Source organism: Heptranchias perlo, chromosome 7 (assembly GCF_035084215.1).
Source record: "Heptranchias perlo isolate sHepPer1 chromosome 7, sHepPer1.hap1, whole genome shotgun sequence".
NCBI classification, from domain to species: domain Eukaryota; kingdom Metazoa; phylum Chordata; class Chondrichthyes; order Hexanchiformes; family Hexanchidae; genus Heptranchias; species Heptranchias perlo.
Window position 1 is genome coordinate 92,974,895 of NC_090331.1, and position 27,122 is coordinate 93,002,016.

Below are 27,122 nucleotides of genomic sequence, written 5' to 3' on the forward strand. Positions count from 1 at the left end.
TACAATTGAATGGGTTGCATGGTTCTTTTGCCAGCCTTGTACATTCGCTGTTAATCATGTGTAATGCATTGAGCACTTTATTGAAAATCTTATTACTATAGCAATTTATTGATTAATGTCTACCCTGTTATCTCACTCCATGTCAAATTCAGTGAGTTGTAACATTTCTTAGTTAACAAATCAGCATTTTCATGCATGTGTTTAGAAATATGGCAATTTTAAAACAAATGCTTTGTTGAAAATGTATTGAGTACTCAGAAAGAACAAACCATTTCAAATCCATCAAAGATCTGATTAAGTGGCTTTGCGGGGGGGTGGGGGGGGGGTGGGGGGGTAATTATGAGTAATCTTATAGTTTCATTTGTTTTGGTAAAGTTTTGTACCAAGTCGTGATGTCATCGTATGGTGTTGTTTTGAGAGGTCCCTGAAATTAGTTGAATGTCTCCCCTATCTGGTCTGTATTTTCACCCATAGTTTTGGTGAAATCTTGATTTAGCCCTCCCAGACTAGGGTTGCCAACATTGGTTATACTTATTCCCGGAGGTTTCATCGCATGGTCTCTCGCCTCCAACCGTCTCGCCCCCACACTCCCACCATTGGTCGCCCAACACATCTATCCTTGCAACCCACCGCCTTTCCATACTAAGTATAAAGTGAACAGATTCTTTAGTCTAATTATTAACCCCTCCCCCCACAATGGGCAGGAGACGGTCGGGGCGGAAGGTTGGGGTTAAAAATTTTAAAGCTTGAAAGAGTCCCCAGCCATCCGCTTACATGCCTGCCGCCATTTTTACGGCGGCACTTTGCGCAGTGTGCACGTGTGTCCCATCTTGGAGAGGCGGAACACTTCATTATCGTATTTAAATCAGGCTCCCACAGTGCAGTTGGGAGCCTCATTTAAATTTAACAACTGCCGCACAGGTTTCCCAGGGCTCAGGAAACCCAGCAGCGAAATGGAGGCAGGAGCTGCCGGCTCCAGCAGGTTACCGCTTTTTATTGCACTCTTTTGGTCTCCTTACTTAAGGAAGGATATACTTGCCTTAAAGGGGATGCAACGAAGGTTCACTAGATTGATTCCTGGAATGAGAGGGTTGTCCTATGAGGAGAGATTGAGTAGAATGGGCCAATATTCTCTGAAGTTTAGAAGAATGAGAGGTGAACTCATTGAAACATATAAGAGGGCTTGATAGAGTAGATGCTGATAGGGCTTGACAGGGTAGATGCTAAGAGGCTGTTTCCCTAGATGGAGAGTCTAGAGGTCATAGTCTCAAGATAAGGGGTCGGCCATTTGGGACCGAGATGAGGAAAAATGTCTTCATTCAGAGGGTTGTGAATCTTTAGAATTCTCTACCCCAGAGGGCTGTGGATGATCAGTCGTTGAGTATATTCAAGACTGAGATCGATGGATATTTGGACACTAAGGAAATCAAGGGATATGGGGATAGGGCGGGAAAGTGAAGTTGAGGTAGAAGATCTTATTGAATGGCAGAGCAGGATCGAGGGGCCATGTGGCCTACTCCTGCTCCTATTTCTTATGTTCTTATGTTCCTTGCGGGCCAGGAGGAGCAGTGCTCCCACCGCGGCCACGATCGGCAACCCCTACCCCCACTAAGATCCGATCTCGAGCCTCCTGCCAGACTCTGACCACCCCCTTTCACCAAGCTCTGATCTCGAGCCTCCTGCTGGGCTCTGACCCCCCTCACCCACCCCCTCATCAAGCTCCAACCTAAAGCCTCCTGCTGGGCTCTGACCCCCTCCCCCACCCACTCACCAAGCTCCGATCTCGAGCCTCCTGCTGGGATCTGACCCCCATCCCCCCTCCCCCCACCCACTCACCAAGGTCCGATCTCAAGCCTCCTGCTGGGCTCTGACCACCCTCCCCCACCCCCTCACCAAGCTCCAATCTCGAGCCTCTTGCTGGGCTTTGACCCCCCCTCCCCCCACCATTCACCAAGGTCTGACCTAGAGCCTCCTGCTGGGCTATGACCCCCATTCACCCCCCCCCCCCCCCACCAACCAAGGTCCGACCTAAAGCCTCCTGCTGGGCTCTGACCCCCATCCCCCCCCCACTCACCAAGGCCCGATCTCGACCTCCTGCTGGGCTCTGACCCCCCACGCCCTCACCAAGGTCCGATCTCGAGCCTCCTGCCTGGCTCTGCAACGGTCCCCAGCTGCGGCGTCCTGCTGCTGGTTTTCTCTTTTGGCAACCAGCCAACCTGTCAATCTGGCCGGCTGCCGGGCAGGAAACGGAAGAAGGAAATGTTAATGAGATCCTGCCGTTAATATCAGTAGGACCTCCGTGTCCCTGGGCTTTCCAGGTCTTAGATGCGCTATCATGCTCCCCCGCATCCTCCCCGCTTCCCCGTAAATATCAGGGTCTTTGTTACTCGATTGGATGATTCTTGACTGTCAGTCAAACAGCCAATCTTCCCATCTTCAATATTTTTACAGTGAATAAATGAAAGTGCTCAAAGAAAATGAAAACAACAATTTTTTTAATGTCCCTATGAATTTTCTCCTGGTTTGCTCGCAGCCGTGTCCTGGAGATTAATCTTTAATTCCTGGAGACTCCACTCCAATCCTGCAGGGTTGGCAACCCTACCCCAGTCGGCATCCCAGTCTCCACTTTGCCCCGCAACATGACGCAGTTGCAGGAAGGAAAAAAAAACTAAAGCAAACTAACAAACACAAGATTGGTTCAAGCCAAGGCGAGATGAAAAGGATCAAGTGGAGAAAGAGTTGGAAAAAAGCTGCAGTATAGAAAAAAAGAGAAAGAACCAGAAGCAGTGTGAAGTTTTACAAAACAAACTTAAAATTACATGCAATCATACTGTAGAGCTCACAGGATGAGAACAGTAGCATTCACTGAAAGGAACTGAAGCAGTAAAAGGGGAATGAACCAAATGGAGAGAAAATAAAAAAGTCACAAGAGAAAATTTAAAAATAGGAGCGAAAGATTAAAGAAGTTGAGGAAGGGGAAAAAACACAAGTCAGAAGCCAAGGGAAAGGAGGAGAAATAGTGAAAGAAGCAAAGTAGTTGCTGTATCAATTACACACTGAAGACCAAATCAAGTGTTTATGAAAAATAACCACCCTTACCCTCAGACCTCCAGGCAATCCCTGATTTTTAATTACTAAATTCAATTTACTGACCCGGAAATTTGACAAGACTACAATCCGCAAGTCAGCTCTGAATTACCTTTCCAACCTCATACCATATGACATCTCTGGCTTTCTTTTTAGCCCCTCCTGGTATCTTCAAGAAATTTCAACTCTGCAATCTTTTTATAATCTTTATGATTATCGAAAGGCTGGACATGTTCCAGACTCTGCTCCTCCATCTCCCTCTAAGCTGTCTTCTTATACTTCTCAATTTTTTTTTCTTTGTTCATGGGATGTGGGCGTCACTGGCGAGGCCGGCATTTATTGCCCATCCCTAATTGCCCTTGAGAAGGTGGTGGTGAGCCGCCTTCTTGAACCACTGCAGTCCGTGTGGTGACGATTCTCCCACAGTGCTGTTAGGAAGGGAGTTCCAGGATTTTGACCCAGCGACGATGAAGGAACGGCGATATATTTCCAAGTTGGGATGGTGCGTGACTTGGAGGGGAACGTGCAGGTGGTGTTGTTCCCATGTACCTGCTGCTCTTGTCCTTCTAGGTGGTAGAGGTCACGGGTTTGGGAGGTGCTGTCGAAGAAGCCTTGGCGAGTTGCTGCACTGCATCCTGTGGATGGTACACACTGCAGCCAGTGGTGAAGGGAGTGAATGTTTAGGGTGGTGGATGGGGTGCCAATCAAGCGGGCTACTTTGTCCTGGATGGTGTCAAGCTTCTTGAGTGTTGTTGGAGCTGCACTCATCCAGGCAAGTGGAGAGTATTCCATCACACTCCTGACTTGTGCCTTGTAGATGGTGGAAAGGCTTTGGGGAGTCAGGAGGTGAGTCACTCGCCGCAGAATACCCAGCCTCTGACCTGCTCTTGTGGCCACAATATTTATATGGCTGGTCCAGTTAAGTTTCTGGTCAATGGTGACCCCCAGGATGTTGATGGTGGGGGATTTGGTGATGGTAATGCCGTTGAATGGCAGGGGGAGGTGGTTAGACTCTCTCTTGTTGGAGATGGTCATTGCCTGGCACTTGTCTGGTGTGAATGTTACTTGCCATTTATGAGCCCAAGCCTGGATGTTGTCCAGGTCTTGCTGCATGCTGGCTCATACTGCTTCATTATTTGAGGGGTTGCGAATGGAACTGAACACTGCAATCATCAGCGAACATCCCCATTTCTGACCTTAGGATGGAGGGAAGGACATTGATGAAGCAGCTGAACTTGGTTGGGCCTAGGACACCTATTATCAATGTCACCTATTATCTTATTTTGCTTTTAATTTTCTTGAATGTATTCTAAATCAGTTGACTCTTGTGTTCCTGTTCCTGTTCTACTGGCCATGGAGAATAGCTGCCACCCCTTTTTTCCTCAATATCTTGCCCTTCTTTTATCTTACCACCTTTTAACTGTGTCTCTATCTCAAAAATCTTTCTGTCCACCTCTCCAGGCTCTTGTGCATCCTAGATGGGCTTCTGCTTGTCTTTGTTCCAGCTTTAGCTTCCTCTGACTCACCCAGAGGTACATGTCCTCTCGCCCCATCAGCCATCCAAATAACCCTATATCTTCTAGTGTTTCCTTGCCAGCCTTGACTCAGTGGTAGCATCATCACTTTTGAATCAGAAGGTGTGAGTGCAAGCACCACTCCAGATACTTGAGCAGGTAGTCTAGGCTGCACTTCATGCAGTACTGAAGGAATGTTGTACCATTAGAAATTTTAAGGGCCCATCTGGCATAAATGGAGCAGTAGCAGCCTGAAAGTGACATTGAGTCACTTACTGCCCCATTTGCACTGGCATCCAGTCCCTGCCAACTTGGGTGAAGTCTTAAGATAGGTGGGTGTTTCAGCTAAGAGGCCACTTATAATATGCAAATTGGGATCTTATGTTGTACATAGGACCCTGATTGCAATTTTGTGGTACAAATGGACGGAGTGTGCCCTCCACCCATTTGTACCTTGCAGAAAATGGCCAAAGTTTCTTTTTAACAGTACTCCTCCTGGGCCCACAAAAAACTCCAACTCCCTGCTTGCCTGTGTAAGGCCCTACCCTAACCCTACCCCCTACCCCAGGTCCCAATTTCTCAATCTGACAAGCTGCATCTGGTACCTACAGCTCATCGGCTGTATGTAAATTAGGCCTGGGCCTCAAAATAGCTTGGGCCTCATGATGGGAACAATGGGCGGCCGGCTGGTACGCTCCACCCGTCAACCACCCATTGTGCACCTCAAGTTAAAATCACCATGGCACTATTCAAAGAAGAGCAGGGGAGTTCTCTCAGTGTCCTGGTCAACATTTATCCCTTAACCAACATTACTAAAACAAATTATCAGGTCATTTATCTCAATGCTGTTTGTGTGATCTTTTTGTACCCAAATTGGTTTCTCTACATTACAATAGTGACTACACTTCAAAAGTACTTCATTGACTGTGAAGTGTTTTGGGACATCCTGAAGGTATGAAAGGTGCTATATAAATGCAAGTTTTTCCTTCTTTTCCTCCTCCCATTCCACTCCTTTGCGGTTATCTTCCCCAACAATTTTCTCATTTCCCTCTCTCTAACATCTATGTCCCCTCCCCTCCCTCCCTCTTTTTCCTACCCCAAACTCCAGTCTATTATTATTACCCTCATATCACCCTTATTCTATAGTTTCTCATCCCCTTCTCCCTTGCTTTCACCAAACTCATCTTGTCTGTGAAGCCAGTTCTCTCAACACCCTCCCCCAACTCATTTCTGCCCAGCTGTCCATCCTCATCCCCTGCCGCCCTATCCTCTGCAATCATTCCTACTTCCTTCAAAACAGCTGCCATCACCCCTCCTCAGAAAACTTACTTTAATCCTCTCCTCCCTCTCTAATAACCACCCTATCTCAAATCTTCCATCCCTAAGGCCTGGTATTCGGTGCATAGCCTCGCAACTATGCACCTACTTTTTTCACATACTTAATTGAACAGTCTCACCTAGAGGCAATGGGATTGTTTGATTGTGTAAGGATAGAAATGTTATGCTGATACAGTATAAACAAAAAGCAAAAAACCTGCAAATTCTGGAAATCAAACAGAAAATGCTGGAAACACTCAACAGGCCAGTCTGCATCTGTGGAGAGAACAGACAAATTGACATTTCAGGTGTAGATCTTTCATCAGAACAGCAGACACATACACATACAAGGAAGAAGCACAACATGTAAAGTGCTTAAATGGAAAACAAGAGATGGTTAAATTGCTGAAGTGATACTAACAGGAGACATCAAGCAGCATAGAGAGAAACTAATGATATTTAAAAGATATAGAATGCATGAATAGCTGAGGTGATAAGATTGAAATGGAAACAGGAAAAGTTGGCAAATCAGGACAGGCTCCAGCAGCCCAGGGACCAGGAAGAAAGAAAAAGCAGGCCAACACCAAGGGTGCAGATTGCTCCACTAGCACAGTGTTCTGACAGAGGACCTCCACCCCAAGTACCAACCCATCGCTTCCTCTCCCCGGAGACACCAGCATCTCCTGCTATAGAGAAAATGGGAGCTAAAATCAATATTAATGCCAGAACGCTGCAGAGTGCCTAATAGAAAAATCAGGTGCTGTTCCTTGATCTTGCATTGAGTTTCATTGGAGTAGTATGGCAGGCCATAGACAAAGAGGGCAGAGTGGGAGTGAGATGGGGAATGTAAGTGGCAAATGACAATGAGCTCGAAGTCACATTTCTAGATAGAACAGAGGTGTTCAGCAAAGGGGTCACCTAATCTGCTTTTGGTCTCCCTAATGTAAAGGATACTGGACTACAAACAGCAGATACAATATACTAGATTGGAGGAAGTATACTTGTCCATTCACACCTCACATCAATGTGCAGGGCTGCAAACACTCTTTCCAAGTGAGATAGTAATTTATGTGTCACTTAAATATATTTAATTTCTTTCATTGTACTTCCTATTGTCTTGTGTTATTATCACTTCAGCCACTTAATCATCTCCTGTTTTCCATTTAAACAAATTACAGGTCATCACTTCCTCTCTCATGGTAGTTCCTCAGGGCAACATTGTAGGCCCAACCATCGCCAGAAGCTCTATTAATTACTTTCCCGCCCCATAAGCTCAGAAGTGGGGTTGTTCGCTGATGATCACACAGTGTTCAGCTCCATTCTCAATTCCTCAGATCATGTTGCAAGACCTGGACAACATCCAGGCTTGCGCTGATAAATGGCAAGTAACATTTGCCCCACACAAGTGCCAAACAATAACCATCTCCAACAAGAAGGAGTCTAACCACATCCCATTGACATTCAATGGCATTACTATCTCCGACACCCCACCATCAGCATTCTGAAGGTCACCATTGACCAGAAACTCAACTGGACCATCCACATAAATGCTGTCGCTATTAGAGCAGGTGAGAGACTGGGTATTCTGCGATGAGTGGCCCAAAGCTTTTCCACCACCCACTAGGCACAAGTCAGGAGTGTGATGGAATTCTCTCCACTCGCCTGGATGGGTGCAGCTGCGACAACACTCAAGAAGCTCAACACTATCGAGAACAAAGCAGAATGCTTGATCAGCACTTCACCCACAAGCCTAAACATCCACCTCTTCCATGATGGTGTACTGTGACTGCAATGTATACAGCATGCACTGCAGTAAATCACCAAAGCTTCTTTGGCAGCACCTCCCAAACCCGTGACCTCCACCACCAGAAGGGCAAGGGCAGCAAGTCCATGGAAACACCATCACCTTCAAGTTCCCCTCCAAGTAACACACCATCCTGACTTGGAAATATATCGCTGTTCCTTCATTGTCGCTGGGTCAAAATCCTGGAACTCCCTACCCAACAGCTCTGTGGAGGTATCTTCACTGCATGGACTATAGCGGTCCAAGAAGAAGGCTCACCACAATAGATGTCAGCCTTGCCAACGCCGCTCACTTCTCAAGATGAATTTTTTAGAAGTGTGTGTACTTCCCTACTTCCTTTGTCCTATTCCTTTTTAAATACTGTTCATCTGTAATTTTTTTCAGTTCTGATGAAGGGTCTAAAACATTAATTCATCTGTTCTCTCCACAGATACTGACTAACCCGCTGAGTGTTTCCAGCATTTTATGTTTATGCTGGTATAGTGTTACACTAATTCTTCTAAGGTTTGATTAAGTTATATTGTTCAAGTGGTAGAGGTAATTTTACCCTTGGCCAGGAAAATAAACAAAAACACCAAATCCCTTTAGTAATCAGGCCGAACTGAGAAAGAAATTAGCCCACGAAGAAGATAGGTTACATTTAACTTAAGTAAGATATCAGTAAACTATTCAAGTGGAATTCAAAGCACAACAGTCAAGCCAGCAGTGAGCACTTCAAAAAAAAAGTGGCCATTTTCCTTTTTAAATCCCACCCTGGCCTAGAAATTTGATCATACTACAGGTGTCTAAGTGTCCAATGGACGTACGCCACTCACCATATTGGATTGCACTGTTCCATAGGCATCCAAGGCACGCCCCGGATGTATTAGAAAACCTCATTACGATATTAAAACAAGGGTCCTACACTTGCTGTAGGACATAGCCCTGCCTGCTCCACATGAGGAGCCTGGCATCTATATGAACAGAAAGGGATACCGCTCCTTCAACGTCTAGCTCGTTTACGTAGACAGTCAGTGGATAATGTAGGTCTGTGCCTGGTTTCCTGGTAGCAACCATGATGCCCTCATCCTACACCAGTCCTCTATCCCAGCTTTGGTGACAAAGAATATCCCCTCAACACATGGCTATTACCACCTGTCATTAACCTGGGCACAGACGCCAACAATGAGAGCCATACTGTCACAAGAAACCTCGTAGAGCAGACAATTGGCATACTCAAACAATGGTTCCGCTGCCTGGATCGCTCTGGAGGAGCTCTGCAGTGCACCCCTGACCATTTCTCTGAATTTGTAGCAGTGTGTGCCAGAGGGGCTAGCCCTTACCACCACCTGGGCAGGAAGAAGTAGGGGAGGAGGAACAGCAGAAAGGAGAGAAGGAAGTTCAGGATCAGCATCGTCCACCAGTCACGCTTGTTGCGAGAAATATCAGACAACTGATAGAAAAGTGTTTGAACTGAAACATCCCTCCTCTCCCCAATACACCAACAGTCTCGCCATCCCTATAACCACGGTCCACACAACCACCGTCTGAATACCCTTGTACAGGTCTCCATGTTTTGCGCAAAACCCAGACACAAGTTGGATCTGTACTACACCATGCTCTCTGCCATTGACCACAAGCAGACTGTTCAGTGCACCCAGGATTTCCTGGTATACGCCCATCAGCCTTCTTCTATACCCAGGGCCCTCAAATTCTGTATCTGAGTCCTCTGCAGCAGAGCTGGTATGTGATCTCATCCTCCACTTAGCTCAAGGTGTGAGGAGAGAGTGTTTTCGGGTGCGATTGGATTTCTCGGCCCCTACCTCTTTGACTGTGTATTGGGTTGGGTCTTCCCCCCCAAATTCCTTCACATCCTGCTCAATGTCCTCCTTGTAAAACACTAATTTATGTGACGAGCAGTTTGTAAATGAGTTCTTGTTGAATATCGAGCCCAAAAGTGTAAGAGACCTGAATCAACATGCACAGCTAATATATCCCAGGGTTTATGACTATGGGTAAGGTTGGCCAACTAGAGTAATTTTAACACCAATTTACCACCATGCAGTAAATGGTGGATTAAGCAGTTTGGGCAGTGTTCACAGTGGTTTGCAAATTCCAACATAGATTAAACACAGCTTTAAAGCAACAAGTGAGCCAATTATTGTTGGTGGGGAAGATCTGATTAACATTGGTAAATTTGGAATTTCTGAATGGTTACATGGCATGATCTGCTCGGGTTAAAAGTCACATTTGGACCAGAACTTAATCTACACAATGAATTATAAGAAATGCGATCAACGTCTATTGTATCTGTCAGAATATGTCAGTTATAATGAGTTTATTTACCATACCAATTAATACAGAGGCATCATGCACAAATCTTTTTCTTTTATTCATTCATGGGATGTTGGCGTCACTGAAAAGGACAGCATTTATCGACCATTCCTAATTGTCCTTGAGAAGGTGATGGTGAACCGCCTTCTTGAACGGTTGCAGTCTGTGTGGCGAAGGTAGTCCCACAGTACTGTTAGGTAGGGAGTTCCAGGATTTTGACCCAGCGACGATGAAGAAACAGCGATATATTTCCAACTCAGGATGGTGTGTGATTTGGAGGGGAACGTGCAGGTGGTGTTGTTCCCATGCGCCTGCTGCCCTTGTCCTTCTAGGTGGTAAAGGTCATGGATTTGGGAGGTGCTGTCGAAGAAGCCTTGGCGAGTTGCTGCAGTGCATCCTGTAGATGGTACACACTGCAGCCATGGTGCGCCAGTGGTCGAGGGAGTGAATGTTTAGGGTGGTGGATGGGGTGCCAATCAAGCAGGCTGCTTTGTCCTGGATGGTATCAAGCTTATTGAGTGTTGTTGGAGCTACACTCATCCAGGCAAGCGGAGAGTATTCCATCACACTCCTGACTTGTGCCTTGTAGATGGTGAAAAGGCTTTGGGGAGTCAGGAGATGAGTCACTCGCCACAGAATACCCAGCCTCTGACCTGCTCTCGTAGCCACAGTATTTATGTGGCTGGTGCAGTTAAGTTCCTGGTCAATGGTGACCCCCAGGATGCTGATGGCGGGGGATTCGGTGATGGTAATGCTGTTGAATGTCAAGGGGAGGTGGCTAGACTCTCTCTTGTTGGAGATGGACATTGCCTGGCACTTGTCTGGCGTGAATGTTACTTGCCACTTATCAGCCCAAGCCTGGATGTTGTCCAGGTCTTGCTGCATGCGGGCACGGACTGCTTCATTATCTGAAGGGTTGAAAATGGAACTGAACACTGTGCAATCATCAGTGAACAACCCCACTTCTGACCTTATGATGGAGGGAAGGTCATTGATGAAGCAGCTGAAGATGGTTGGGCTTAGGACACTTCCTTGAGGAACTCCCGCAGTGATGTCCTGGGGCTGAGCTGATTGACCTCCAACAACCACTACCATCTTTCTTTGCGCTAGGTATGACTCCAGCCACTGGAGAGTTTGCCCCGTGATTCCCATTGACTTCAATTTTACTAGGCTCCTTGGTGCCACACTGGGTCAAATGCTGCCTTGATGTCAAGGGCAGTCACTCTCACCTCACCTCTGGAATTCAGCTCTTTTGTCCACGTTTGAGGTCTGGAGCCGAGTTGTCCTGGCGGAACCCAGACTGAGTGTCGGTGAGCAGGTTATCGGTGATTAAGTGCTGCTTGATAGCACTGTCGACGACACCTTCCATCACTTTGCTGATGATTGAGAGTAGGCTGATGGGGCAGTAATTGGCCGGATTGGATTTGTCCTGCTTTTTGTGGACAGGACGTACCTGTAAAACTTTCCACTTTGTCGGGTAGATGCCAGTGTTGTAGCTGTACTGGAACAGCTTGGCCAGAGATGCGGTTAGTTCTGGAGCACAAGTCTTCAGCACTACAGCCGGGATGTTGTCAGGGCCCATAGCCTTTGCTGGATCCAGTTCACTCAGCCGTTTCTTGATATCAAGTGGAGTGAATTGAATTGACTGAAGACTGGCTTCTGTGATGGTGGTGATCTCGGGAGGGGGCCGAGATGGATCATCCACTCGGCACTTGTGGCTGAGGATGGTTGCAAATGCTTCAGCCTTATCCTTTACACTCACGTGCTGGGCTCTGCCATCATTGAGGATGGGGATGTTCACAGAGCCTCCTCCTCCTGTTAGTTGTTTAATTGTCCATCACCATTCATGACTGGATGTGGCAGGACTGCAGAGCTTTGATTTGATCTGTTGGTTGTGGGATCGCTTAGCTCTGTTTAGCATGCATGTAGTCCTGAGTTGTCGCTTCACCAGGTTGGCACCTCATTTTTAGGTATGCTTGGTGCTGCTCCTGGCATGCCCCTCTACAATCCTCGTTGAACCAGGGTTGATCTCCTGGCTTGATGGTAATGGTCGAGTGAGGGATATCCAGGCCATGAGGGTACAGATTGTGGTGGAATACAATTCTGCTCCTGCTAATGGCCCAGTGTCTCATTCTTTGCCCAGATGAGCTGCTAGATCTGTTCTGAATCTATCCCATTTAGCACGGTGGTAGTGTGTCACACAGCATGATGGACGGTGTCCTCAGTGTGAAGACGGGACTTCGTCTCCACAAGGACTGTGCGGTGGTCACTCCTACCAACACTGTCATGGACAGATGCATCTGCGACTAGTAGATTGGTGAGGACGAGGTCAAGTAGGTTTTTCCTCTTATGTTGGTTCTCTCACCACCTGCCACAGACCCAGTCTGGCAGCTATGTCCATCAGGACTCGGCCAGTTCGGTCAGTAGTGGTGCTACTGAGCCGCTGTTGGTGATGAACATTGAAGTCCCCCACCCAGAGTACATACTGTGCCCTTGCTACCCTCAGTGCATCCTCCAAGTGGTGCTCAACATGGAGGAGTACTGATTCATCAGCTGAGGGAGGGTGGTAGGTGGTAATCAGCAGAAGATTTCCTTGCCCAAGTTTGACCTGATGCTATGAGACTTCATGGGGTTCAGAGTCAATGTTGAGGACTCTCAGAGCCACTCCCTCCTGACTGTATACCACTGTGCTGCTACCTCTGGTGGGTCTGTCCTGCCGGTGGGACAGGACATGCCCAGGGATGGTGATGAAGGAGTCTGGGACATTGGCTGAAAGGACTGATTCTATGTGTATGGCTATGTCAGGTTGTTGCTTGACTAGTCTGTGGAACAGCTCTCCCAATTTTGACACAAATCTCCAGATGTTAACGAGGAGGACTTTGCAGGGTCGACTGGGCTTGGTTTGCCTTTGTCGTGTCCAGTGCCTAGTGGTCCGATACCAGGTGGTTCGTCTGGTTTTATTCTTTTTATGTCTTTTTGTAGCGGGATTGTACAACTGAGTGGCTTGCTCGGCCATTTCAGAGGGCAGTTAAGAATCAACCTCATTGGTGTGGGACTGGAGTCACATATAGGCCAGACCGGGTGAGGACAACGGGTTTCCTTCCCTAAAAGGACATTAGTGAACCAAATGGGTTTTTACAACAATCCAGATGAGTTCCACACATGACTGGTGTGCTCTGCAATATTTGCAATAGATACCTTTTGCATCACACTATATTAGTACATTATTCTCAATGCACACATGGATGCAAGTGCAACATTTACATGGAGGCAATAAATTCCATTACTGGCATAAGTCAAGAATCCTTTGCATGAATGTATTAATTACAGCAAGACCCACAGGACAAAAGAGCATCACATATTTCGTGAACAGTTAGTTACACAGCCACCAGGCTAAAAGATCTAGTTTTCATATAAACTAGGATTGCAAAACTGGCATGGAGGGGCTAAAGAATAAATGGCTTTTACTTCAACAACCAGAAAGTTACTACAGGAATATCAAATCTCACCTTGCAAAATCATTATGCATATCAGTGTAACTATTATCATGACAAGCTGAGATATTATATGCAAAGGAATTTTTAAAGTTAGAATTATGTTTGCACAATGTCTAAAATGCTACAGTAATTATTCCACCTACTGCAATAATATGCCACAGTAAAACAATGCAGAAAAGCAATGCAAAATTACATCAATTTTGTTATTCACGGATTGACAAAGTACTTCCTGCGAGCTTTGAGAGGACCTTGCATTTGATGAATCCTCCCGAAGATGCAAGGAAGGCCACCTCAACCGCAGGAGAGTTGGATGCTGACCTCTAAGCCTCTGTGGAAAGGCCTTCAGAGAACGCAAAAGAACTCTGAATGGTAGCATCAGAGCAGGGAGGAGGAGGGTTGCTGGTTGAGCACCAATGTGGGAAGTTGATTGGTTCTGCTGTGCCAACTATATCCAGCCCAACTGCCTAATGTGATACAATATTACAATGTCAGAATGCATTTGGGGGTTACCAAACTGCACAGATATTGTCAGGAGACTAAGTAAAGCTGAAACATACTCTCCTTCAACAGGTTCTGGAATGGTAGTAGCACATTGTGGAATACATTCCCTGAGTGACCTGCTCTTGGTGGCTGGAGATGGTTTCCTCCTTCCGGAGGATGTGATACTTTCTTAGGCCTCTTCTGAGATGATTTATGACCTTAGCAATGGATACAACAGTGTTGGATGGGGTTGGTTCATATGTGGAGGCATAGAAGCCATTGTTCAACTTGTTCGAAGAAGAAATTTAGACTACTCGTGACCTACAAATATAGAAAATTGGCTGCACAAAATAGAGTAAAATAATTTATGCAGCTCAAATGCATCGCAGCAGTGTGGACACGGAGCTTTATTTGTGTGAATTAATAACTTTACAAACTGCTAGTAAACTGAAAAGGATAAATGTATTGTGTGAAATGTATTGAACTGCTTTACAATCATTTGCCCAGGCCACGTGAGTATTTTTTTTGCAGCAAGACATTTTGTTGGCTTTCTTGGATATTACGTGATTTGGAGAGTCAGTTTCCATGCTAAAGAAAGCATCTTCAACTTTCAGGAACTGTTTGACTAAAATAAACAATTCTGCGACTATTAAATGTGATCATCTTGAGTTTAGCCTTTACCAGTGTCTGGGGTCACATTAATTAGGGTTCATTTGAATACATTAACATAAGTAATATTATTTCTCACTCACTGACAAGGTAAATCTGGTTAATTCAGACTAATTTCTGGCTGGTGTTTTAATATGCTTCTTGCATTAAATTAAGATGCTGGGTAGAAAAATTTGCCTGAGAGTTAAGGCAGTTACCATTCTATATGCCTTGACACTTGCAGGTTGGGCAATTCCCTATGCCTCTGCTAATGTTAATTCAGCTCATTAACAGTCAGCTTCAATAATTCTTTCAAGCCAGCACTCCAAATGATAATTTCAGTATCCCCTGTTGACAAAAAAGTTAAAAATGGACAGAATAGAACAGAAAGATGTTGTTTATATCAATTACAATTCACTGTATTTCATTTTTGTAGTTGTCCCAATAGTGAGATTTCTTCTTTAGATAAAACTTTTTCAATGAAATAAAATGGCTAGAATATATGTACTTTAAAATTTATTTTATTATATCTGCTTCTCCATTTTACTTCTTTCGGAACTTTCCTGGTTTCTTTTAATTTTCCTGTCTCCCTTTAATTCAAACATGACTTCATTATTTTATCTCTTCTACTTTCTTTTGCTCATTTTTTTCTCCCTGTTTTCATTCCATAAACACCTTTGTCATCTAATAAATCAAATTATCATTAATTATATTTCTTCTCATCTATTAGATTTCCTTATAGTTTCTTCTGTCCCATTACTTTGCTACTTGTGGTATCTGATTGGATGTTGCCTTGGGAGTCAGGCTTCTACCTAAGGAGTTTCAGGCAAGACATGAAAGGTTGACAAGCAAAAAAGGGTTCGCAAGGAAGGTGAAAACTACTGTATTTGAGATCTTGGGGGTATAAGTTCAGAATTTACAGGAGGTACATGACTCACAGTTCTGGCACCTAGCAAGGGAGAATTAGACTAGCAAGAAATACAAGAAATAAGTGACTTAGATCAAGAGAAATGGTCCTGAGCTGTAGGGCAATGAGTTCGGTTTACAAAATTGATCCTGCACTAAATTGACATATGAGATGAGTGGGGACATGTGGGGCTGCTGGAAAAAGACATCATTTCCTTTTCCAGTATTGCTACATGGCAAATATTATCATGAACAGCTTATTAGATGGGCATGCTAAATCCCTAAGTATCTAATGGACCACTTTCATGAAGACCACACATACAAGAAACACTATTTTCTTCACTGATGGAAATGACACAATTATATTTTCCCAAGCATGTAAAAGGTAAAGATTACCCCTGTAGAGTTAAAATGAAACCTCCTTTAAATTAGCCAGCACAGAAGGTAGGAAAATCTTTTAGCCCATAATACAGAAGAAGCTATTGACTTCACCTTGCTCCCCAATTAGATATACTCTAGGTTGCAACTAACTCATACTATACATGACCAAGGCACTCTTTGATGCTGATACCAGTAGAGGGATGGCAAGTTAATACCTCCTTGCAACCATTCCTTACATTTATTAGCAACAAAATTTACCAATATTTCATAAATGCATATAGTTAACATATAATTGAGAATATGTATTTTGACCTATAACAATTTGCGATAGATACCAAATAGTCCTCACTGTGGACTAGCAATAGTCCATCATGATTTAGCTTATATGAAGATAGCTCATACGTTCAATAGCAGACAAATTCGTCTGTTAATTATTTTGCTCAAATATTGAAATAGAACTTTAAAATGCCAGCTCTATTAATCTTTCATATTAATAAAACAAATGTGGACAAGGAAATGGCGCAACAAGAGAGAACATATATTGAGAAGTGGTATTGTGAGCATTACGAAATCTAAGCAAATACATGGAGACAAAACTTAAGCAATGATGCAGTGCAGTTTGATAATGGAATAAATAGTTTAAAGGGAGATAAGACGGCACGAGTTGTTATAATTTCACAAAAAAAATCCATACAAGACCACAGAAGGTAAATGCAAGGCTACAAAAATGTTGGTGTTCCACTATTGCATAATTTGGAAAGTACAGTTGCCCGTAAAATGGCACTATTGGTTTTGTTTAGGTATGGTGCAGTTCTATGGAAAACAATTTACTGTAACAATGAACATTTGAGATCTGTAACGGTCCCCGCTAACTTCAAACATTTACACATCGGAAACTTCGACAGTTAGATAAAATCGAATGTGACGAGTTGCCAACCTGATGTTGGTTTGAAGGCTTACCCCGCATTTCAACTTTGGAGTAAAGTTGTCCTATTTTAAAATCCTCACAACAATGCGTTAAATATTCTTCCGCTGGGGTATTAAAATAGAGAATAGGTGCTCTTCATTGGAATATAATTAATTCTATTTTATATGCAAAGTAGATCAACGCTATGGATATTATAAAGTAATCTTCATTTAGTGAAATTTATTATTGCTTTAACTCCCATTAAAGAAATTATCGTTATCAAGAATGTCAGTAGAGTTAATCTAAAGAGAGCAAAATAAAAATACACGAAAGTAATTATGAAAACGGGTCAAGCTTATGATCATATCCAAATGGATAAGAAATGTTTAGAAAATATACCGGCAGTTTAATATTTCTACGACTGGTGTCAATCTGTTGACCAGAATACTACCCTACTAAAGCAAAGTATCTTCTTATTTTCTGACCCCGTGTTGAGCTGAGGAATTGAATGCTAATAATTTACTAAATTATCACTGGAATGTTAATCACAAAAATCTGTGCCCGTTATAATGGTGCAAGGTTACAAAACAAGCCAGGTATATGCATCTTTAATAATATGAGATTTACATCAGAAATATATCCAAGTGTATTGATTACCGATGGTGTAATAGGACTGTTGGAAACATACATGTTTGATGAAAACTTTTCGATCATTCTTTGATCACTTCAGTTTGTAGGAATTTGTAAATTGTTGCTTTAGAATTAGCAGCAACCAAGTAAACAGTTGACTAGAATATCCCACTCATCCATTCCCCTTTTTCCGATTTTACGTAAATGAGTGTATGGAATATTAAATATTCAGAATTTTTAGTGGACCTGAGTTTTTAGTACTAGGTCAACATCTCGACTCTGGAAGTCGGATTGGGAAACGGCTTGGGTTCGGATCAGTAAACACACTTGGCTTGTTGGATGAGCGGAAACGACAGTTTTTTTTCAGAATTAGGTTTGGTTAGCAGAAACGTCACTTTTGCCTTTTGAAATACTGCTTAAAACAGCTTTGACTACATTTACAGTCTTATTATTGAACTATTAATTCTCTCTATTGATTTATTAGTTCGTAAAAAACGAATTCTGTGACATAGCCCATTTAAAATTATAGTCTACAAACGCTGTATTGCCTGTTAAATAACTAACCACGTGAACTATAAAATGCGCCGGAAAACTATAACAAAACTTCATTTAGTCAATACTGCCACCAAACCTTACTTGCACTAAGTTTATTACTTCGTTGGAGTTTGATTGTATGCATTCTCACCATTAATAACAACAGCTGCATTTATATAGAGCCTTTAACGTAGTAAAACGTCCCAAGGCGCTTCAAGGAGCGTTATCAAACAAAAATTGAGGAGGTAAAGGAGGAGACATTAGGACAGGTGACGAAGAGGTAGGTTTTAAGCAGCCTTTTAAAAGGAGGAGAGGTAGAGAGGAAAAGAAGTTTAGGGGATCCCAAAGCTTAGGGCCTAGATAGCTGAAGGCACCATTGCCAATGGTGAGGTGGAGATAATGGGAGATGTACTAGAGGCAAGAGTTGGAGGAAGGCAGAGTTCTCAGAAGGTAGTAGGATGGGAGGAAGTTACAGAGGTAGGTAGAGGCGAGGTCATAGAGGGATTTGAACAGGAGGGCGAGAATTTTAAAATGGAGGTGCTGCTGGACTGGGAGCCAAGCGAGCACAGAGGTGATGGGTGAATGGAACTTGGCGTGAGTTAGGATAACTTACCATAAACCAGCTCTCATAAGAATTTGAGACCGTTCAAATTCTACGTACTGCTCCCAAAAGTGGAGCGGCTCCTCCTGTGCCTCTAACATTCCTGGACAGATGATCTCAAGTTTGATTTTTAAAAGTCTTTAGACTATGGGTTTTGATACTGAGCTTTCTTCTGTTCTACCTAAACTCCAAACAGCTCTCGAGTGGGTTTTTCTCATATTACCCTCAGTTTTGACATTAAAGTTCATCAAACTGGTTTTTGCTAGAACTTCAAAACTTATGCAACCCCTTAACACCCTTAATTTCCCCTTCCATCTACATTCTTCTCAAGCTTAGCCCTACCTAATCACTACTTGGTTTATCTCCTTCCCTCGCATCCTTTTTATCTTGGTGGTGCCCTGCACTATAAACTTTGACCCTTCAACTAGGTTAAAAATTTGAGTGTGTGCCAAAATAAGTTTTAAAGTTACAACGAGTAGAATCTGCACACCTCTGCTCAACAAATGAACTACAGCCCCATTCTAGTGGAAGCATCAGCCTTCTTTACATGTTCACCTTTTGCACCTGTACATTACTCGCCACCAAAGCTTCATTTTGCTATTGGAACAATATTTTGCAATTTTGCGTTCTATGCTTAAGTTAGCTAACTGTATAAATAAGAAACACATAATTTATTTGAGTTACACCACATTTACCAAACCTCGCATGGAAAAGCGTACGAAATTGCAGCTGCAATGACTATCTGCAGCAAGTGTAACCTCACACTTTGACGTTGCAGTTTCTAGGGGAATTAAATGGAGCGGTGCGGTACGGAACCCGCGAGCGAGCGTGAGGGCTAATGCCGCTTGTATCCAGGAAACGAGCCCGCTCCTAGTCTCCAGGAGTGAGCCGACCCTGACAGCGGCCTCCACCCGGGGAGGCGCGGCCTGGCATTGCGATGCAGCTGGCGAGTGGAAGTGTTCGAGGGGCAGCCGCCATCGCGGTACGATGTGGCGTACAGGAGTGCGCCACCAGCTCACCGGGGGAGAGAAGCACATTCTGCAGGTAAACCCCTCACCCCAGCGCCGAGGAGAGGCCAAGTCAGTCCACTTCACGCCTGCACTCTCCCAGAAAGAACAGTGTCCTTTCTTCCTTTGTGTTATCACAAGCAGGAGCGACCCAGGCAATGGCCTCTATTATATTGTCTCAGCACTAGGGTGCTTTTAGACTTCCCAACCTGACAAATATTTTATAAGGATCGAGACTTAGGTACTGTATAGCCAAATTTTCTGGAAATTTAGGGGCTGGTTTAGACCCAGAAGTTTTGGATTGTCAACCACTTTATTTATTCTGTTTGAAACAAAACTATAATACCTATAATGAAAAGGCTTGCGTATTGCAAAACGATGATAATTGGTCAGAAATGAGGGTGTGTTACCTTATTCCAAAATTGGATAGGGTAGCGGGGCAAAGATCGTTGTTGATGCTGTCCAGAATTTCTTTCTTACTCAACATGTTGGGGAAGTAATTTACTGAATGTAATCAGTAGCAGTGCTCCTTAAATGATATCCGATCTCCATGTAGGGAGGGTATAATTGCACAGTACAGAAGGAAGCCATTCGGTCCATCATTGTACCTGTGCAGCTCTCAGAAAGAGCTATCTACTTAGTCCTATTCCCCATACTCTCTTTTTATCAGACATTTATTCACTTACATTTGAAATGTATTATGGATTCTACTTCCACTGCTGTTTCTGGTAGGGACATTGCTATGTCCTAACAACCCTTCGAATCTTATCAATAGTGATCATTGTATCATCAGATTTCAGTTGGTTAGGCAAATTACTGCTGCAAATAACTTTTAATGTTGGTACCAGATTTAAGAAGGGCTCAATTTTCAGGTATAAAGAAAAATTTCAGGACTGCAGATCGGGGTGTGCTGCTTGATGGAAATAACTAATAGGGAAGAAAAATCAAGGCTATTTAAATCTATACTCAGACAGGAAAATCTGGTTATGTCCTTCAGATTAATAGGAGGGTATATGGTAAGCTGAAATCTAAATGACTTGATGAAGGTTCGTACGGAAATTAGCGTCACATATAAATATTTCACAAGGTATAAAGCAAATGGTAAGATTGTATGCATAGATATCGGATACAATTGAAGTTAACTAAAGCCACAATTAAATGCCAAAAAGGCATTAGAAAAAAGAACTGTGAACAGGTGGCATTGTCATGGTAAAGCTTTGTTCAGTTCTTTAGAAGCCAGAAAAGCTACCTAGGTCCTTTGAGAAATTTAGCAGGGCAGGATTGAGGACCAGGATATGGCTGAAGTGCTGAATAGATACTTTGCATCTGCTTTCACTAGTGAAGATAACACAGCGGCAGATATGGATTCTCCTAATATTGATTCTGTAGGTGTAAATGCAGAAATGGTCTTAGCTCGGATTAAGGCACTGAAGATTGATCAGGCTGTTAGATCTGATGACACTGAACCCCGAATGCTGAAGGAAATGAGAGAGGTATTATGCAAGCCACTAACTGACTAACAGTTCTTTGAGGCTAGTTCGATTTGACTGGAGGAAAGCTTGTGTTCCCAATATTTAAGAAGGGGAAGAAACCAGACCCTGGGGATTTTAGGCCTGTTAGTTTGATGTCAGTTGTCGGGAAGATGCTGTAAGGCATTGTAAGCAGGGACCTTCAAAATCAGTTTTTACCAGTTTCTACCAATAAGTTGGCAGATTTTTTGGGGGGAAGTGAATTCATAAAAACTGATTTCCTCCCAGATTTGAGAAAAACTCCCCGAGATTACTTATTGTTTGCTTCCTGAAAATTGAGTCCAGAGATTTGCGCACATTGCCTCCGTAATGTCAGGATGCATGTTGATAATTACTACAGCTATGTTATTAACAAAATTAATACACTTCCTGCAATGATTGTAACATACCGTTCATAGCAGATACTGCAAAATTAAATTTTAACATCAACTATTTCATAGTTTAGTCAGACTTTAAAAAATGATGGTAATGTGCTACTTTAAACATTCAGTCAACAGTCTATCCACAAATATTATAAATGTATTTTACTGCTAAATTAGCTTGACAGTATTTTTTGATCATGGAAATTTATATTACATTATTTTTGGAACTGCCATTGAAGCCTTAAGTGTTCTTGAGTGTGTGAACTATGTATCAAATTGTTGGTGGTCATTTAGCTTAACTGTGCCCTTTTAAACTCTTGTTTGTTTTCTTGAAGTTTAGTGATGTTCAAAATAAAAATTGATTTTTCTTGAAGTTTACCCTGGGCTTTTGGGGTCTAATTTTTCCCTCTGATGCTAAAAATAAAAAAATAAAAACCTGGGTGTTTTCAGATCGGCAATAAAAACTAACTTTAAATCCCTTAATTATAGGGGTGCAGTTTATGATGATCTGGAGAGGTGAGAAGTTTGTAAGAATCTCAGCATGGCTTTACAAAAAGAGGGTTGTGCCTCTCTAACCGGATTGACGTAACAAATTAATGGGTAATTGCAATCTGATAGATGTTATATACCTTGATTTTCAGAATCCCAGCTATTGGTAAAGATTTCATCATGTTGGATTGACGGTCAGATATTATGTTAGAATGGAAATTGGATGAAATCTGATAGGCAGGGAATCAACATCAATGGGAGTAGATCTGCACAGTGCCAGGTCACAAGGGAGTCCCACAGAACTCCATGTTGTGACAATTACTGTTCATGATCTCCATAAATTGGATGAGGGCAGCTAGCAGATGATACAAAAATGTGCAAGTTGGGAATTTAGGTCAAATAAATAGGTTCCATGCCAATTAGACAAGCTAGGGGAATGGACTCAAGTGTGGCAGATATCTTTCAATGTGGACAAATACGGTGTTATGCATTGGGCTCTCCAGGCATGTGTATACAATGCAGAGTACCTGCTAATGGTTATGGAGTGGGAGAAGGACCTGGAGGTCATAGTTGATAAATCATTGAAGGTAAACAAGTGGTGTGATGAGGCCATTGGGCAAGAAAATAGAATTTTAGGTTGTATTGATAGGACAGTACAATATATTGTGGGAGATATCAAGGTCTTAGAGAAGGTACAGAGAAGGCTGGCCAAAATTATACCCAGTCTTAGGGCTCTTAGTTATCAGGATAGGCTTGGTGACTGGGGGCTTTTTCATTAGAGAAACACAGCCTTAGAGGAAATGTGATTGAAGATTTAAAAATGTTGAAGTGATTAATGTTAAACTTGTCCAGTTGAAGAGGTTATTTGAAAAGAATAGGGACGGGGTGTTGGGAGGTTGGGTGGGGGCGCGGGTAGAACCGGGTGGGCAGCAAGGAGAGGGAGTATAACATACATAGGCAAAGAATTAGGTTACATCACACATTGCAAAATAAGTAAAGATAAGGAAGGTTATTCAACACATCTTAGAACTTTTTTTATTTGTTCATGAGATGTGGCCGTCACTGGCAAGGCCAGCATTTATTGCCCATCCCTAATCGCCCTTGAGAAGGTGGTGATGAGCTGCCTTCTTGAACCGCTGCAGTCCGTGTGCTGAAGGTTCTCCCACAGTGCTGTTAGGTAGAGAGTTCCAGGATTTTGACCCAGCGACGATGAAGGAACGGCGATATATTTCCAAGTTGGGATGGTGTGTGACTTGGAGGGGAACGTGCAGGTGGTGTTGTTCCCATGTGCCTGCTGCCCTTGTCCTTCTAGGTGGTAGAGGTCGCGGGTTTGGGAGGTGCTGTCAAAGAAGCCTTGGTGAGTTGCTGCAGTGCATCCTGTAGATGCTACACACTGCAGCCACGATGCGTCGGTGGTGAAGGGAGTGAATGTTTAGGGTGGTGGATGGGGTGTAATCAACCAAGGCTGCTTTGTCGTGGATGGTGTCGAGCTTCTTGAGCGTTGTTGGAGCTGCACTCATCCAGGCAAGTGGAGAGTATTTCCATCACACTCCTGACTTGTGCCTTGTAGATGGTGGAAAGGCTTTGGGGAGTCAGAAGGTGAGTCACTCGCTGCAGAATACCCAGCCTCTGACCTGCTCTTGTAGCCACGGTATTAATGTGGCTGGTCCAGTTAAGTTTCTGGTCAACGGTGACCCCCCAGGATATTGATGGTGGGGGATTCGACGATGGTAATGCCATTGAATGTCAAGGGGAGGTGGTTAGACTCTCTCTTGTTGGAGATGGTCATTGCCTGGCACTTGTCTGGCGTGAATGTTACTTGCCACTTATCAGCCCAAGCCTGGATGGGGAAAGAGCATGGGAGTGGGACTAAATGGATAGCTCTTTCAAAGAGCCGGCACAGGCATGATAGGCCGAATGGCCTCCTTCTGTGCTGTATCATTCTGTCATTCTATGATTTAGGCAGGAGCTTTGGCCACCCACTGGTAGGCGTCTGTGAAAGTTACGTAAGGCCAATCATTGGGGTTAACGGGGCGCTAAAGCTACCAACCCCATTTTTAGGCCTTTTCCGCCCGGTTAACACCGATTTTCCCAAGTGAAAATCGTCCCCATTGAATATCGAAAAACTTGGACTCCAACTTTGAAAGGAGATGTCTGATACTGCATCTTATAGAGGACTTGAGAGACCAAGCGAAATTATACTTTGTTATCATTTGCATCGATGGCCTAGACAGATTTAAAGGGCTGAAACCAATAAATCTGCTGGAATGGATAGTATATACCCAAACGTGCTAAGTGAGTCTAGGAACAAAATTTATGACGGTCGATGGATTCAGGGGAAATAAGTCACCATGGTACCCAATTTACAGAAAGGCAATGAAACAAACCCAGGTAACTACAAAATCATTACTCTTACATTGATGACTGGCAAAATAATGGAATTGATCATGAGGAAGAATACATATATGAAAATAACCCAGTAAGTGGCAGCTAACCCAGTTTCAGGAGTGGCAGACCCTGCCTGAGCAAACTTCGTGACTTTGAATGATAGCCCTCGTTAACATTGGAAAGACCTGTGATTTAAGCACCTTGACCTCCGGAAAACCTTCAACAAAGTTCCATTGCTGCAACACAGGCTTAAGGTATTGGATATCCTTGATAAAACTTGGTGGTGAATAAGGAATTAGCTGAAACAAAGGAGGCAGCAGTGTGGGAGAGTGATGCCAGGTTGGGGAGATAGAGAGTGCCCTGGAGATCAATGCTGTGACACCTACTGTTTTTCAAATATAGATAATCTATTCTCAGAAACTCAATAGAAATTGGGCAGATTTCCAGACTGGGGAGGGAGTGTAGTAATGTCTGATGAAGCAGCAAAGAAATGACAGCAGGACTACACAACAACAACCTGCATTTAGTTTGTACCTTTAACGTAGTAAAACATCTCAAGGTGCTTCACAATATAGGGTATAGACTAGACTATATTTATAAATGGCCAGAACTATGGCAGAAATATTCAATGCAGATAATTGCAAGGTTTCACACTCTTGCACAATGGAAGAAACAAATGAGGACATATATGATGAATGATGTTGAACTAGCTGGTGGAGAGGCAGAAAGAGATCTGGGAATGATATTAAACATGACCAGTCATTACAGAGGAAGCAATTATCAAAGCTACAAGAATAATAACTAAAGCAACCAAGTCATAGAGTTTAAGTCTGAGGCCATTGTGCAAAAGCTATATCACATTTTGGTCAGGCTGCATCTTGAATACAGCGTTAAGTTCTGGACACCAAGGCACAAGGAAAATATCCTAGCCCGATAGCAGTGCAGAGAAGAATGACAAAGCTGATCCCTAGTGTCGGAGGACTGAGTTATAAGGAAAGGTTAGAAAAATTTGGACTCCAACTTTGAAAGGAGGTGTCTGATATGGCACCTTTTAGAGGTATTTGAGATACTAAGTGAAGTAGAAAAGGTTAATCTTCAGTTCTAATTCAAGTTAAACCATAACTGTAGGCCAAGCAGACCTAAGTACAAACTGGTAAAAAGCAAATTCAGAATAAATGTCAAGAAGCACCTTTTCACACAAAGAGTGATTAATACCCTGAATGATTTTCTGGGTAGAGAGTGGAGGCAAAAACTCTGGAGTCATTTAAGAGGCAGTTGAATGCTGCCATGGTGGGTATTGTTGGTTTCTATGGAAGGCTGTGCTAGATTAGCTGAATGGCTTCCCCTGTCTTTACTTATCTTAGTGATCTTTGATAACCTTTATAACTAATGGCCCCACGTCATAATGAACTTCTGTTTTAAAAATCAGACTTTTGGTTTCTGGCTTACGTTTTACAAATTTCCAGACACATCACTCAAAAACCAATCTGTCAGGTCCATGCCCAGATACAGGTCATGGGAGATTTGTTAGTATTGGTCTAAATCTCTAATCTATTTTGATGTATGTCACAATTTAAAAGTGGATATCTTCATGTGTTTTAATGGGTTAAGATCTAGCTCACTCTTTTGATTAAAAATCTCACTCTGATGTTTTCCCAATGTTGACAGCTCTGCACACAGCTAGCAACTCTATGCCAGGCAGCAGCCTCATTTAAAGGGCAGCATCTCACCAGCAGCACCCAGAGTTGATAAGTTTTAGAACAGTTTTCCTTGAGGTTAAGAGAACCAGCTCCTCCAAGCACAATCTTATAGGCAGCTATTTGCTGGTATAATCTGAATTTGTTTGCTTATGAAAGTGAAACTATTGAACCTTGCACCTGTCTTTTAATGTTTTATAAAAAATACAAAGTTGTAACTCAAAGTTGAACATCTGATATTAAATATAATGCATAACTTATCTTTTTTTTAAAAGTAACATTTTGAATACAACATTCTTAAGAAGTGGTACGTCAAATATCAGTGACAACAGACGTATCTGTGGATTTTTTTTAAAAAAAACTATAAAGAATTCTGAATAGCATTCTTTATTTATTTGTTAGTGATTTTTATTTAAACTGAGGACGGTGCAGTAAATATTAGATGTACAATCTAAACAAGATCTGGGTTTATACACGTCAAAAAAAAGCTCTGTATAAACCTCACCAGCTCTATATAAACACTTACATATTGGTTAGCATAGTGGCTTGCAACATCACCATTCCCACTTTGAGATTCAACCAAGACTGATGGGATAAAAGTCTCCTTTCCCTAATGGTTGTAAGGATCCTAAGTGAAATTAATTTGGGTTAGTCTCAACACACTTTTTGGTAGTTGTGAGTTCATAGTCTAAAACTATCAATAATTTTAGAGTAAATTGCCACTAATTGGACAGTTTTTCTTAAAGAGGAAATGGAATATATGGCACTATGCAGTTGGTTGTGCTCTTTTGGGGTTAGGGCTAAGGTACATTGTTGGTATTGAGTAAAGAGACCTTTATTCTGCAGCTGTCTATGCAGTTAATGCTGACAATGAGCACCAAAATTAGAAAAGTTAGAAATGTCAGTTTGGCTCAGTTGGCAACAGCCTTGTCTGAGTCAAGGCTGTGGGTTGAAAGTTTATTCCAGAATGACATTCCAGTGAGTGACTCCTGCATTGTTGGAAGTCTTTGAACAAGACATTAGACTGTGAC

The 27,122-nt window shown here is 43.0% G+C and overlaps 1 protein-coding gene across 4 annotated transcripts in view; it reads left to right on the forward strand.

Annotated features, from left to right (window-relative positions):
• The window catches only part of ikzf2 (IKAROS family zinc finger 2), a 195,111-nt gene that overhangs the window by 56,284 nt on the left and 111,705 nt on the right, over positions 1-27,122 (forward strand). For all 4 annotated transcript variants that reach the window (XM_067988114.1, XM_067988116.1, XM_067988118.1 and 1 more), the window contains exon 3: positions 19,398-19,663. In XM_067988114.1, coding sequence (XP_067844215.1) covers positions 19,398-19,663 — 266 coding nt within the window. The remainder of the gene's footprint in view (positions 1-19,397; positions 19,664-27,122) is intronic.